This window comes from Salvelinus namaycush, chromosome 25 (genome assembly GCF_016432855.1).
Source record: "Salvelinus namaycush isolate Seneca chromosome 25, SaNama_1.0, whole genome shotgun sequence".
Classification (NCBI taxonomy): domain Eukaryota; kingdom Metazoa; phylum Chordata; class Actinopteri; order Salmoniformes; family Salmonidae; genus Salvelinus; species Salvelinus namaycush.
Window position 1 is genome coordinate 14,657,063 of NC_052331.1, and position 12,648 is coordinate 14,669,710.

The 12,648-nt window shown below is 41.5% G+C and overlaps 1 protein-coding gene across 1 annotated transcript in view; it reads left to right on the forward strand.

The window, feature by feature from the left end:
* Nucleotides 1-1,028: 1,028 nt before the first annotated feature.
* The window catches only part of klhl14 (kelch-like family member 14), a 40,232-nt gene continuing 28,612 nt past the window's right edge, over nucleotides 1,029-12,648 (forward strand). Inside the window, exons 1-2 of the mRNA XM_038963232.1 lie at nucleotides 1,029-1,909; nucleotides 7,691-7,812. Of these exons, the coding sequence (XP_038819160.1) occupies nucleotides 1,029-1,909; nucleotides 7,691-7,812 (1,003 nt within the window). The remainder of the gene's footprint in view (nucleotides 1,910-7,690; nucleotides 7,813-12,648) is intronic.

The window sequence follows — 12,648 nt, forward strand, 5'->3', positions numbered from 1 at the left end:
CCATAGACTTTTAAAGGAAAGGAATACAGCTAAAGAAAAGGAGAACAAAGGAAAGCCAAGTGAGAATATTGGGAACCTAAAGCTTTACTTTCTTTTTTGTCAAGATCGTAAGTCAGGTAAGTTTGGCTTGTTCTCAAGCAAGCTGCTCACATCATTTAGTTGTGACAGGCGCTTTAGAAAATGTGGCGACTATGAAACAAGGTAGTAGAGGACGCTTATATCAAGTTTACAAACATATTTCACACAGTAAATGCATGTTTAGCGTTATACAGCAACATACTCATGTGCGTGTTTCATTTATATTTGTTGGATAGCTGCATTGAATTAATAATTTCTGATACTCACGTCTGAATAGTCGTAACTCAGGTATAAGGGAAAACGCACACGCACAGTGATGATGTCGGCTGTGTGAGGGACAAACTAATTGCTTTTGTATCACTCCGTGCGTGCATTTGTGGATGTGTAAATTTCCTCATTGTGGGAGTGCAGCAAGATAAGAGGAGAACGATAAGTGTTAGCTGAATGCTGCATAGTATCCGTGCACGGCAGCGTTGGGGTTGCCTTTTCCTCTTATCCAGCAACTTAAATTGCGTTATCGAAGATAATAAGGCGATGCAGCATCTCCTATAATATTTTGTTTTGACAGTGCGCTTCAAACAGCAGCGTCCATTTCAAATGATCTTGTCTTGAACGACTGACAATAGCAAGGGAATAGCACATTATTGGGACTATACGTTTTTGTTTTCTCTTCCGACCTGAGCCAAAGTTCAAATGATACCGGACTGAACGATATTGTTCACTGTAGAATAATATCGGAGGGAGCAGCATGACGGTTTACAAGTTCAGTCGTGTGTATATCCACCATTTAACCATTATGCTCGGTATAACGTGAAGGTATTAGAGACAATTCCACCCTGACTGTAATGATGATATCATGTTATGTTATTCACAAATAAATGGGCTAGAGGTAGGCTAAATGGCTTGCGTGGTGTATTTGTTGCCTAGGTGGCGTTAACAGTCAGGAAGTCATGTCCAGATCCGGTGATAGAACCTCCACCTTTGACCCTACACACAGTGACACCCTGCTGCACGGGCTCAACCTGCTATGGAGGAAACAGCTTTTCTGTGATGTGACTCTCACTGCCCAGGGACAGCAGTTCCACTGCCACAAAGCCGTGCTGGCGTCCTGCTCACAGTATTTCAGGTCTCTCTTCTCCAGCAGTCATATGCTCAACAACGAGGGGACCAACAACAACAAAGACCAGGGGAGCAGTGGTACCCCGTCTTCCTCCCCCGATGACAAGCTGATGGCCAGCCCCCGGCCCATCAACAACTTGGTCCTTCAGGGCTGCTCCTCCATCGGACTACGGCTAGTGCTGGAGTACCTGTACACTGCCAATGTCACGCTCTCCCTGGACACTGTGGAAGAGGTGCTCTCGGTCAGCAAGATCCTCAACGTCCCTCAGATCACCAAGCTCAGCGTGCAGTTCCTCAACGACCAGATCTCTGTGCAGAACTACAAGCAGATCTGCAAGATTGCGGCGCTGCACGGCTTGGACGAGACCAAGAAGCTGGCCAACAAATACCTGGTGGAAGATGTGCTGCTGCTGAACTTTGAGGAGATGTGTGCCATGCTGGATGCTCTGCCGCCCCCGGTGGAGTCGGAGCTGGCCCTCTTCCAGATGTCGGTCCTCTGGCTGGAGCATGACCGGGAGACTCGCATGCACTACGCCCCAGACCTGATGAAGAGGCTGCGCTTCGCCCTCATCCCGGCCCCAGAGCTGGTGGAGAGGGTGCAGTCGGTTGACTTCATGAGGAGTGACCCGGTATGCCAGAAGCTGCTGATGGACGCCATGAACTACCATCTGATGCCCTTCAGACAGCACTGCAGGCAGACCACAGCCAGCAGGTGAGGAGACGCACACACACGCACACACGCACACACACACACACACACACACACACACACACACACACACACACACACACACACACACACACACACACACACACACACACACACACACACACACACACACACACACACACACACAAATAAGGGTTAGGAGTGGTGTGTAAGAAGTCGTTAGCAAAGGTTAATAAAGATACTACATACTGCATACTTGCTTAAGGTTTGGGTTAGTGAGGATGCTTTAGAATGGTCTACCTTATTTTGCATACCATCTCAATTCCAACGCTACACTATCTAACTTAGTTAACTCTTGGTAAAATTGTTTTTTCTCTGTAAAGGTTTTAAGTGCTGAAAAAATGGAGGAACGTACATTTAGTCAATAGTTGTACAGTACATTCAGGCATTTCTTCTGAAATAAGAAATTATTCTTATTTCCTATATATTCCAAAAATATATAGGTCACTCATAACTTAACGTAGGCAGACATGTAAAAATATGACATAAGAGCACATGAGCATTTGTGTTGACATAACCTGGGTAGATATCACCTATAACTTATAACCTATTTATACACAACCAGTAGGTATATTTCTTTATTAGCAAGGACAGGAAAACAACTCATGGGTTATAGAGTTATAGGTCTGAGTGATCCATACTTAGGAAAGTTGCTTGGTCTGCCTCACCTACAGTACACAACCATGGGAGATGCAGAGTACTGCATGGCCAGGTATGCTTGTCATGGTCTGTTTGTCATGATGAGCATTTTCAGAGATAATTAATGGACAGGATGTTGACAGGAAGATGATTGATTGGCAGTGCTTTATGATGCTGTTGTTTATAGAACACAATTTAGTTATTATAAGTCTCAAGTATTATGGAGCAATTTTGACTTTTATATTTGTCTAACGTTATCTGCTTCATTCAGAAACAGTAGACTATATGATTGGAAAAATATTCTCACAGTATTGTAGAAAATAGAAATCAACAATTGTGTTGCAGTTGTGGGGTACTATTTATTTACCAGGGTAATTTATGGCATGGGTCATTTCACAATTTCTTTCTCACAATATCTTTATAGAGCACATAAGTGGAAATCCAATAAACAGTTTTATCATAAATTCAGAGTAGAAACAGCTGTGATATTACAAAGCTGATTTTCTGTATTTAGAGGTAACAATATTATTAGGAAGTATTATCATGTACATTCACATGATTGTTAAGATGTTACAGCTATGATCTACTGTATATAGCTCATATAGCGTTGGCCAATATGGACTTTTCTCCATGATAGGGAACATTATTTTGTTATCTAAATCTTCCATATAGAAAACAGTTACAGTGCATTCAGAAAGTACTCCAATAAATAAATCCAATAAAAAGCTATGTGGAATAGAGAGGGCCTGCATGTGCTGTAGCATGTAGCCATTGCCTAGTAGTCTCAGTGAGATACCCATAGATGGGTCCAGATACAGCAAGATCTAGGGTCTAGACTTCTCAAATTAATATCACAATCCACTGTTTCTCTCCCCTTAATTAATTAGCCTTATCTATGTTTAGTGGCCATTTGCAGATGAGAATAACCCCCAAAACACGAGTCGGCCAGTATCCAAGTGGGTGCATGAGAGGGCGGTCATTTAGTCAATCGTAAAACGAGAACGATGCAAATGCCTGGAATTAATGGCCAATGTTGTTTAAACGACTGTTACTTTGTGGTTAGTTGTTTAATTGCATTGCACTTAATTAGATGACTGGACTCAATGTACAGTAAAGTATGTGGCCCTGAAATTGTGTTTCACAAACCAACCCCACAGCTCAAGAATATGCTGCACAATTGGCTCAGAACTATCACATGGAGAGTCTTTGCCAATGGAATAGCAACATTTTATGTAGTAGTTGATCTACTGTGTATTGTCCAGTCATAATAATATTTGCCTCACTGTATGGCACACTAGCACCCTGTAGAAAAGTTCTGATGAGTTCACACCTAATTGAACAGATATCTTTAGGCTGTAAACCCTCTTTAGACCGAAACCGAATGAAAAACAAGCCATTGAAAGCTTTATCATAAATTCAGAGAAAAAACAGCTGTGATATTACAAAGCCGATTTTCTGTATTTAGAGGTTACAATATTATTAACATGTTGTTACCAAATACATAGGAAGTATTATCATGTACATACGCATGATTGTTAAGACGTTACAGCTGTGATCTACTGTATATAGCTCATTTAGCGTTGGTCAATATGGATTTTCCACCATGATGGGAAACATTATTTTGTTATCTAAATCTTCCATATAGAATACAGTTACAGTGCTTTCGGGAAAGTATTCAGACCCCTTGACTTTTTCCATGTTTTGTTACTTCACAGTTTTATTCTAAATTTTAATTGAATCATTTTCTTCCCTTGTCAATCTACACACAATACCCCATAATGACCAAGCAAAAACAGAATTTTTATGTATTAAAAATAAAAAAACATTTACATAAGTATTCAGACCCTTTACTCAGTACTTTGTTGAAGCACCTTTGGCAGCAATTACAGCCTCGAGTTTTCTTGGGTGTGACGCTACAAGCTTGGCACACCTGTATTTAGGGAGTTTCTCCCATTCTTCTCTGCAGATCCTCTCAATATTTTCAGGTTGAATGGGAAGCGTTGCTGCACAGCTGTTTTCAGGTCTCTCTAGAGATGTTCGATCGGTTTCAAGTTTGGGCTCTGGTTGGGCCACTCAAGGACATTCAGAGACTTGTCCCAAAGCCGCTCCTGTGTTGTCTTGGCTGTGTGCTTAGGGTCTTTGTCCTGTTGGAAGGTGAACCTTCGCCCCGTCTGAGGTCCTGAGCGCTCTGGAGCAGGTTTTCTTGAAGGATCTCTCTGTACTTTGCTCCGTTCATCTTTCCCTCAATCCTGACTAGTCCCCTAGTCCCTGCCGCTGAAAAACATCCCCACAGCATGATGCTGCCACCACCATGCTTCATCGTAGGGATGGTGCCAGGTTTCCTCCAGACGTGACGCTTGGCATTCAGACCAAAGAGTTCAATCTTGATTTCATCAGACCAGAGAATCTTGTTTGTCATGGTCTGAGAGTCCTTTAGGTGCCTTTTGGCAAACTCCAAGTAGGCTGTCATGTGCCTTTTACCGAGGAGTGTCTTCCGTCTGGCCACTCTACCATAAAGGCCTGATTGGTGGAGTGCTGCAAAGATGGTTGTCCTTTTGGAAGGTTCTCCCATCTCCACATAGGAACTCTGGAGCTCTATCAAAGTGACCATCGGGTTCATGGTCACCTCCCTGACCAATGCCCTTCTCCCCCGATTGCTCAGTTTGGCCAGGCGGCCACCTCTAGGAAGAGTCTTGGTGGTCCCAAACGTATTCCATTTAAGAATGATGAAGGCCACTGTGTTCTTGGGGACCTTCAATGCTGCAGAAATGTTTTTGGTTACCTTCCCCAGATCTGTGCCTCGACACAATCCTGTCGCTGAGCTCTACGGACAATTCTTTTGACATCATGGCTTGGTTTTTGCTCTGTCAACTGCGAGACCTTATATAGACAGGTGTGTGCCCTTCCAAATAATGTCCAATCAATTGAATTTACCACAGGTGGACTCCAAGAAAGTTGTTGAAACATCTCAAGGATGATCAATGGAAACAGGATGCACCTGAGCTCAATTTCGAGTCTCATAGGAAAGGGTCTGAATACCTATGTAAATAAGGTATTTCTGTTTTTTATTTGAATACATTCGCAAAAATGTCAAAAAATATGTTTTCGCTTTGTAATTATGGGGTATTGTGTGTAGATTAGTGAGGAAAACATTTCATTTCATACATTTTAGAACAAGGCTGTAACGTAACAAAATGTGGAAAAAGGAAAGGGGTCTGACTACTTTCGAAATGCGCTGTACATGGTGTCATGACTGTCCAGAGAATCCAAATAGATCAGTTTTGCAATGAATAACTTCAATCAGACCCACTCTCACCCGCAGAGGAGGGAGAAAATAACTAGTGGGGATTGACACTCACGTCCTGTTGTAAATGAAGGGAGAAGATCCAGGCCTGCGCTCTCAAGATTCACCAAAGGAATGTGCTTTGTCTCAACAGACCCTTTTTCCTGCTGAAACTCTAACGCGTTCAAAAGCGAATAGTGGAACAATATTTCTAACGTAGAACGTGGGGTATGGTCTGAGGCGAACTATAGAACACTAATGTAATTTTGTTTGTTATTTTGTGATGTCATTAAAAAATGTATTAAAAAAAGGAAATACTGAAACTTGGAAAGTATACACACTACATATATGAAGTTTCCACACTATGCGTTGTGCATGTAATATGAAAAATGATAAAAGTGTTTTCCATAACTTTGCACAGTGAGTAATCACCGCCCCGGAGTGAGGTCAGGGAGCGTGCTAGCCTGCCGGAACCGCCCCTTTCGAGCAAAAGGTATAAAGGATGGGTTAAGAAGTTAACACGGCACCAGAAAAGCGTGAAGCTTCAGCTACATGTTTAAAATGGTTTGAACTTTGAATCTCAACACGAGGTGGAGACGATAAACTCACCTCCCGGACAATCACTGGTATGGCGGATTAGCTGTCCTAAGTAAAGTATCTTCGAAAGTGAATTTAAGCTCAAACCATCGTATTACGCTACTCTCATCACCACACTGGGGAACCATCGATACGGCTGGTAAGCCTTTCTTCAAAGAAGCATCTTCAAGAGAAAATGGAAGGAACATCAACTCTGTAGTTCTGTTCAGGACTAAACGACTAGTCACCGGATACCGGATAACTACGAAGAAGGACAACAGTAGAAGACTTGTTGGAACCCATTTCGGACTATCAGAGCCTTACAAGCGTGCCGAGAAAATGCCCTACCCCCTTTCCAAGGCTGGCCGGTTCACTGAGAGACCCCCGGCGAACCCAGGCATTTCACGTAAATACATTCATGATTTTTCTCTCAAAGCGGGCGGCTGTTCGTGTGCAAAGTATATGGTTACTTTAGGTGGTAGTAGTTTCTGAATGTTGCAATGTTAAGTGTCTCTGTCTCTCTCTCTATCTCTTCTTTAACAAGCAGCCATGTTATTGTCATTCCACTAGGGACCTGTTTTCAGCGTGTTAAGTCTCCAGTCAATAACCGGTGCAGAATGTGTATGTTTATCTGTATTCCCATTTAAGTAGCTAGTAAATAAATAATTCAACCAATTTGTGTAGTACTGAATCATAATTCAGACTCCAGTTTTTGCAGATGCAAGGTTACGACTGTTCAGAATGATGATATGATACAAAGTTATGATTAATACGTTGACTGTTTATAGATGTGATAGGTAAAGGCCTTATAGAGTTTAATTCGGGAGATGGTAACTCTTTAAAGAACCGCTCTCGTGGTGCCCCAGATCCTAATGAGTTAGTTACATGATTCATTGAATTGGGTAACAATTAAACATAGTTAGTTAATTAGATAATGAACAGTCTTCAGATTAATGTTAAAGTCAAGTCACGACAATGGGCTACAATTCAATGACTACCAACACAATGAATTTGTTGGGATTAGTTACAATTGGCTTTCTACTCAACAAAAACGGTTCTCTGTTTGTTTATGTGTGCAAGTGGTTGTTTTATTTAATCTATATCTGTTATGTAATCTATGTTTCCCGGCTCTTGTCCCCCCCAACCCAACCCACTCCATACCCTAACCCACCTCCACATCCCAACGCCTAAACCCGAATCGCTCCAAATCCCAACCCCCTCCACACCCCGAAACCCTCAACACCTCCTCACCCACACTACTCCAGGATTCGTTCCAATAAGAGGATGCTGTTGTTGGTGGGTGGCTTGCCCCCTGGACCCGATCGACTCCCCAGTAATCTGGTCCAGTACTACGATGACGAGAAGAAGACATGGAAGATCCTCACTAGTGAGTAGAAACCCTATCTTTTACCGATATGCTCTTTCTGTTATAAGCTTATTTAATAAAGATGAATCAACGTACCAACGTGTCAACGTACACATTTTTCTACTTCATATTCATCATCTCCAGCAACACCCCAACATCAACATATGTGAAAATGGAGCGTTTCTATGTTTTGAAGTCAGAAAGATAGAGGAAGATAAGTGTTTACAAACCTTTGCCTACTTATAGTTGGTTAGAATCACATAATGCACACCAGATGATGTAAAAAAAAAAATCTAATTACATCGTTGATCATCTGGTGTGCATAATTTTGACTACAAAACATAAAAATACACCGTTTTCACATATGTTGATGTTGTGGTGGGGCTGGAGATAATGAACCTTAAGTTAAACAATTGTGAAATGTCCCTTTCATCGATTTTTGGGTTGAATTCACAAAAAGTAATCGACATTATAATTTAACCAGATTTCAATCACAAATCAATGACAGAATTTTAAGAAGTGGTTTATTTCAAGTTGAACATTCCTGAGCACGGGTTCATTTCCAGGTAAAATGAAGGGAAGAACAAAAGGAGTTCCTTAAATCCTAGAGGTAATGATGTATCACTATCACTTTTAATGTACGTTTTTTAAACTGAGCGTGGCTTTACAGTCACAGCCCTGTGGCGTGGAGCTTTCTGCCTGGATTCCCTTGTTTTTGCTGAAATCTCTTGGCAAAGATGCATGGCCAGATTTATAATAATCTAATAATCTTGTGAGGTGTAGATGTAACATTATATAATTAAATGTTACTGTCCAGCTGCTTTAAAATACAATAATATTAAGTTATAATATGTTATTATAAATATTGAATATGCCAGATATATAGCAGAGCGAGGGAAGGAGAAAACATCCCTCCAAGATGATAAAACCATTTGGTAATTGGACATGCATGAACGTCTTGAAAAACCTTGCAAAGCCAAAAGATAATTGTGTGGGTATTTTTTTGCCCAATAATATGATAAAATATAATTTTTCCCGCAAATGTTGACAATGAATTGAATAATTCTAAAATTCATAATTACATTGATTTTATGGTACATTTGAAGTTGGAAGTTTACATACACCTTAGCCAAATACATTTAAACTCAGTTTTCACAATTCGTGACATTTAATCCTAGTAAAAATTCCCTGTCTTAGGTCAGTTAGGATCACCACTTAATTTTAAGAATGTGAAATGTCAGAATAATTGTAGAGAGAATGATTTATCTCAGCTTTTATTTCTTTCATCACATTTCCATTGGGTCAGAAGTTTGCATATACTCAATTAGTATTTGGAAGCATTGCCTTTAAATTGTTTAACTTGGGTCAAACGTTTCGGGTAGCCTTCCACAAGCTTCCCCGAATAAGTTGGGTGAATTTTGGCCCATTCCTCCTGACAGAGCTGATGTAACTGAGTCAGGTTTGTAGGCCTCCTTGCTCGCACACGCTTTTTCAGTTCTGCCCACAAGTTTTCTATAGGATTGAGGTCAGGGCTTTGTGATGGCCACTCCAATACCTTGACTTTGTTGTCTTTAAGCCATTTCGCAACTTTGGAAGTATGCTTGGGGTCATTGTCCATTTGGATGACCCATTTGCGACCAAACTTTAACTTCCTGACTGATGTCTTGAGATGTTGCTTCAATATATCCACATAACTATCCTACCTCATGATGCCATCTATTTTGTGAAGTGCACCAGTCCCTCCTGCAGCAAAGCACCAACACAACATGATGCTGCCACCCCCGTGCTTCACTGTTGGAATGGTGTTCTTTGTACCTGTTTCCTCCAGCATCTTCACAAGGTCCTTTGCTGTTGTTCTGGGATTGATTTGCTCTTTTCGCACCAAAGTATGTTCATCTCCAGGAGACAGAACTCATTTCCTTCCTGAGCGGTATGACGGTTGCGTGGTCCCATGGTGTTTATACTTGCGTACTATTGTTTGTACAGATGAACGTGGTACCTTCAGGCATTTGGAAATTGCTCCCAAAGATGAACCAGACTTGTGGACATCTACAATGTTTTTCTGAGGTCTTGGCTGATTTCTTTTGATTTTCCCATGATCTCAAGCAAAGAGGCACTGAGTTTGAAGGTAGGCCTTGAAATACATCCACAGGTACACCTCCAATTGACTGAAATGATGTCAATTAGCCTATCAGAAGCTTCTAGAGCCATGACATAATTTTCTGGAATTTTCCAAGCTGTTTAGAGGCACAGGCAACTTAGTGTATGTAAACTTCTGACCCACTGGAATTGTGATACAGTGAAATAATCTGTCTGTCAACAATTGTTGGAAAAATGTCCTTACCGATTTGCCAAAACTCTAGTTTGTTAACAAGAAATTTGTGGAGTGGTTGAAAAACGAGTTTTAATGACTCCAACCTAAGTGTATGTAAACTTCCGACTTCAACTGTATATAGTTGATGGTAGAACTCTACCAGAGTATATAATGCGCACAGAACACAAACAAATGATCTATTGGCTTCTGCAAGTACAAAGAACAAGCTTTCTATTACAGTACTATCCCATAATGAAAAAGCAAAAACAGGTTTTTAGAAATGTTTGCTAATTATAAAAAAAAACTGAAATATAACATTTACATAAGAATTCAGACCCTTTACTCAGTACGTTGTTAAAGCACCGTAGGCAGCAAATACAGCCTACAGTCTTCTTGGGTATGATGCTACAAGCTTGGCACACCTGTATTTGGCAAGTTTCTCCCATCCTTCTCTGCAGATCCTCTCAAGCTCTGTCAGGTCGGATGTAGAGCGTCGCTGCACAGCTGTTTTCAGGTCTGTTTTCAGATGTTCGATCGGGTTCAAGTCCGGGCTCTGGCTGGGACATTCAGAACCTTGTCCCGAAGCCACTCCTGCGTTGTCTTGGCCGTGTGCTTATGGTCTTTGTCCTGTTGGAAGGTGAACTTTCACCCCAGTCTGAGCACTCTAGAGCAGGTTTTCATCAAGGATCTCTCTGTACTTGGCTCCGTTCATCTTTCCCTCAATCCTGAATAGTCTCCCAGTCCCTGCAGCTGAAAAACATCCCCACATCATGATGCTGCCACCACCATGCTTAACCGTAGTGATGGTGCCAGGTTTCCTCCAGATGTGACGCTTGGCATTCAGTTCAAAGAGTTAAATCTTGGTTTCATCAGACCAGAGAATCTTGTTTGTCATGGTCTGAGTCCTTTAGGTGCCTTTTGGCAAACTCCAAGTGGGCTGTCATGTGCCTTTTACTGAGGAGTGGCTGGAGTGCTGTAAAGATGGTTGTCCTTCTGGAAGGTTCTCCTATCTCCACAGAGGAACTCTGGAGCTCTGTCAGTGTAAGCATCGGGTTCATGGTCACCTCCCTGACCAAGGCCCTTCTCCCCCGATTGCTCAGTTTGGCCAGGCGGCCAGCTCTAGGAAGAGTCTTTGTGGTTCCAAAATTCCTCCATTTAGGATTGGTGGAGGCCACTGTGTTCTTGGGGACCTTCAATGTAGAAATGTTTTGGTACCTTTCCCCAGATCTGAGTCTCGACAGCTCTACTGACAATTCCTTCGACCTCATGGCTTGGTTTTTGCTTTGACATGCACTGTCAACTGTGGGATCTTATATAGACAGGTTTGTGCCTTTCCAAATCATGTCCAATCAATTGAATTTACCACAGGTGGACTCCAATCAAGTTGTAGAAACATCTCAAGGATGATCAATGGAAAGAGGATGCACCTGAGCTCAATTTCGAGTCTCATTGCAAAGGGTCTGAATACTTATGTAAATAAGGTATTTCTGTTTTTTATTTGAATACATTCGCAAAAAATGACTAAAAACATGTTTTCGCTTTGTAATTATGGGGTAATCACCTGATTATGTTGACCCTTTGAGACACACCATTATATTCTTGCCACATTCCAAAGATCAAACAGGTGCTAATGTTAAACCTTATCTGTCCTTTGCAGCAGCATCATCATCATCATCATCTTTTGTCTCTCAGTTGAGTTGTTGTCCTCTTGTCTGGCGGGGAGCATCTCTCACTAATGTCTCTCCATTCATAGGTATTAACCACTGGCCTATGCTGTCAAATACCCTGTATACTCTCTCACAATACAATACAACTTTCTAGTCCATTTGTCACAACTGCTCTCAATCCCACCCCAGACAACACACAAACAACACTCACTTTGTGCCCATAGTTATTTCTGGTCGTGGTCTGGTGGTGCGAGTATCATGTACCATGATACCATTTTAACACATGCCATCTGTAGCTAGATTGAATTGTAGTAGTGTTCCCAAATATTACCCACCTGTTTACTATCTGTCAATACTCAGCAAGTTAATTGTCTGCTCTATTAAGTGTTACGTTAATGGTATTTTAACATTTGCCTTAGGTTTTTTCATACATGTACATGATTTGGAAAGACAGGTATGCATACACAATGACTTACAAGCCCCCATTGATATTTCACTGTTGACGTTTTTTTCCATTAAAACTAATCGATATGTGTAACAGTGTAAAACAACTAAAAGGTCAATGGGGATTACCATTATTCAAAACTTAAAGTTAACGCTCAGATGGTCCGTGTCTGAGTGGAAGGACAAAACTGCAAAATCATCCCCTTAACGTAACACATCGATCGCCACCTGATGGAGCTGCTACACACTGGATGTGAAATAGAGGATGATTAACATTCAATCATAACTTTTCAATAAGGCAAAGCCTGAGAGGGACAACGTTTGATTAAGACGTTTATCAACACAGTTTAAGGAGAATCTGATCGCTCTCGTCGCGTCAGATCACTGCAGCTCGTCTGCTCTAGAAACTAGAGGAACACTTGCTTGCCATCT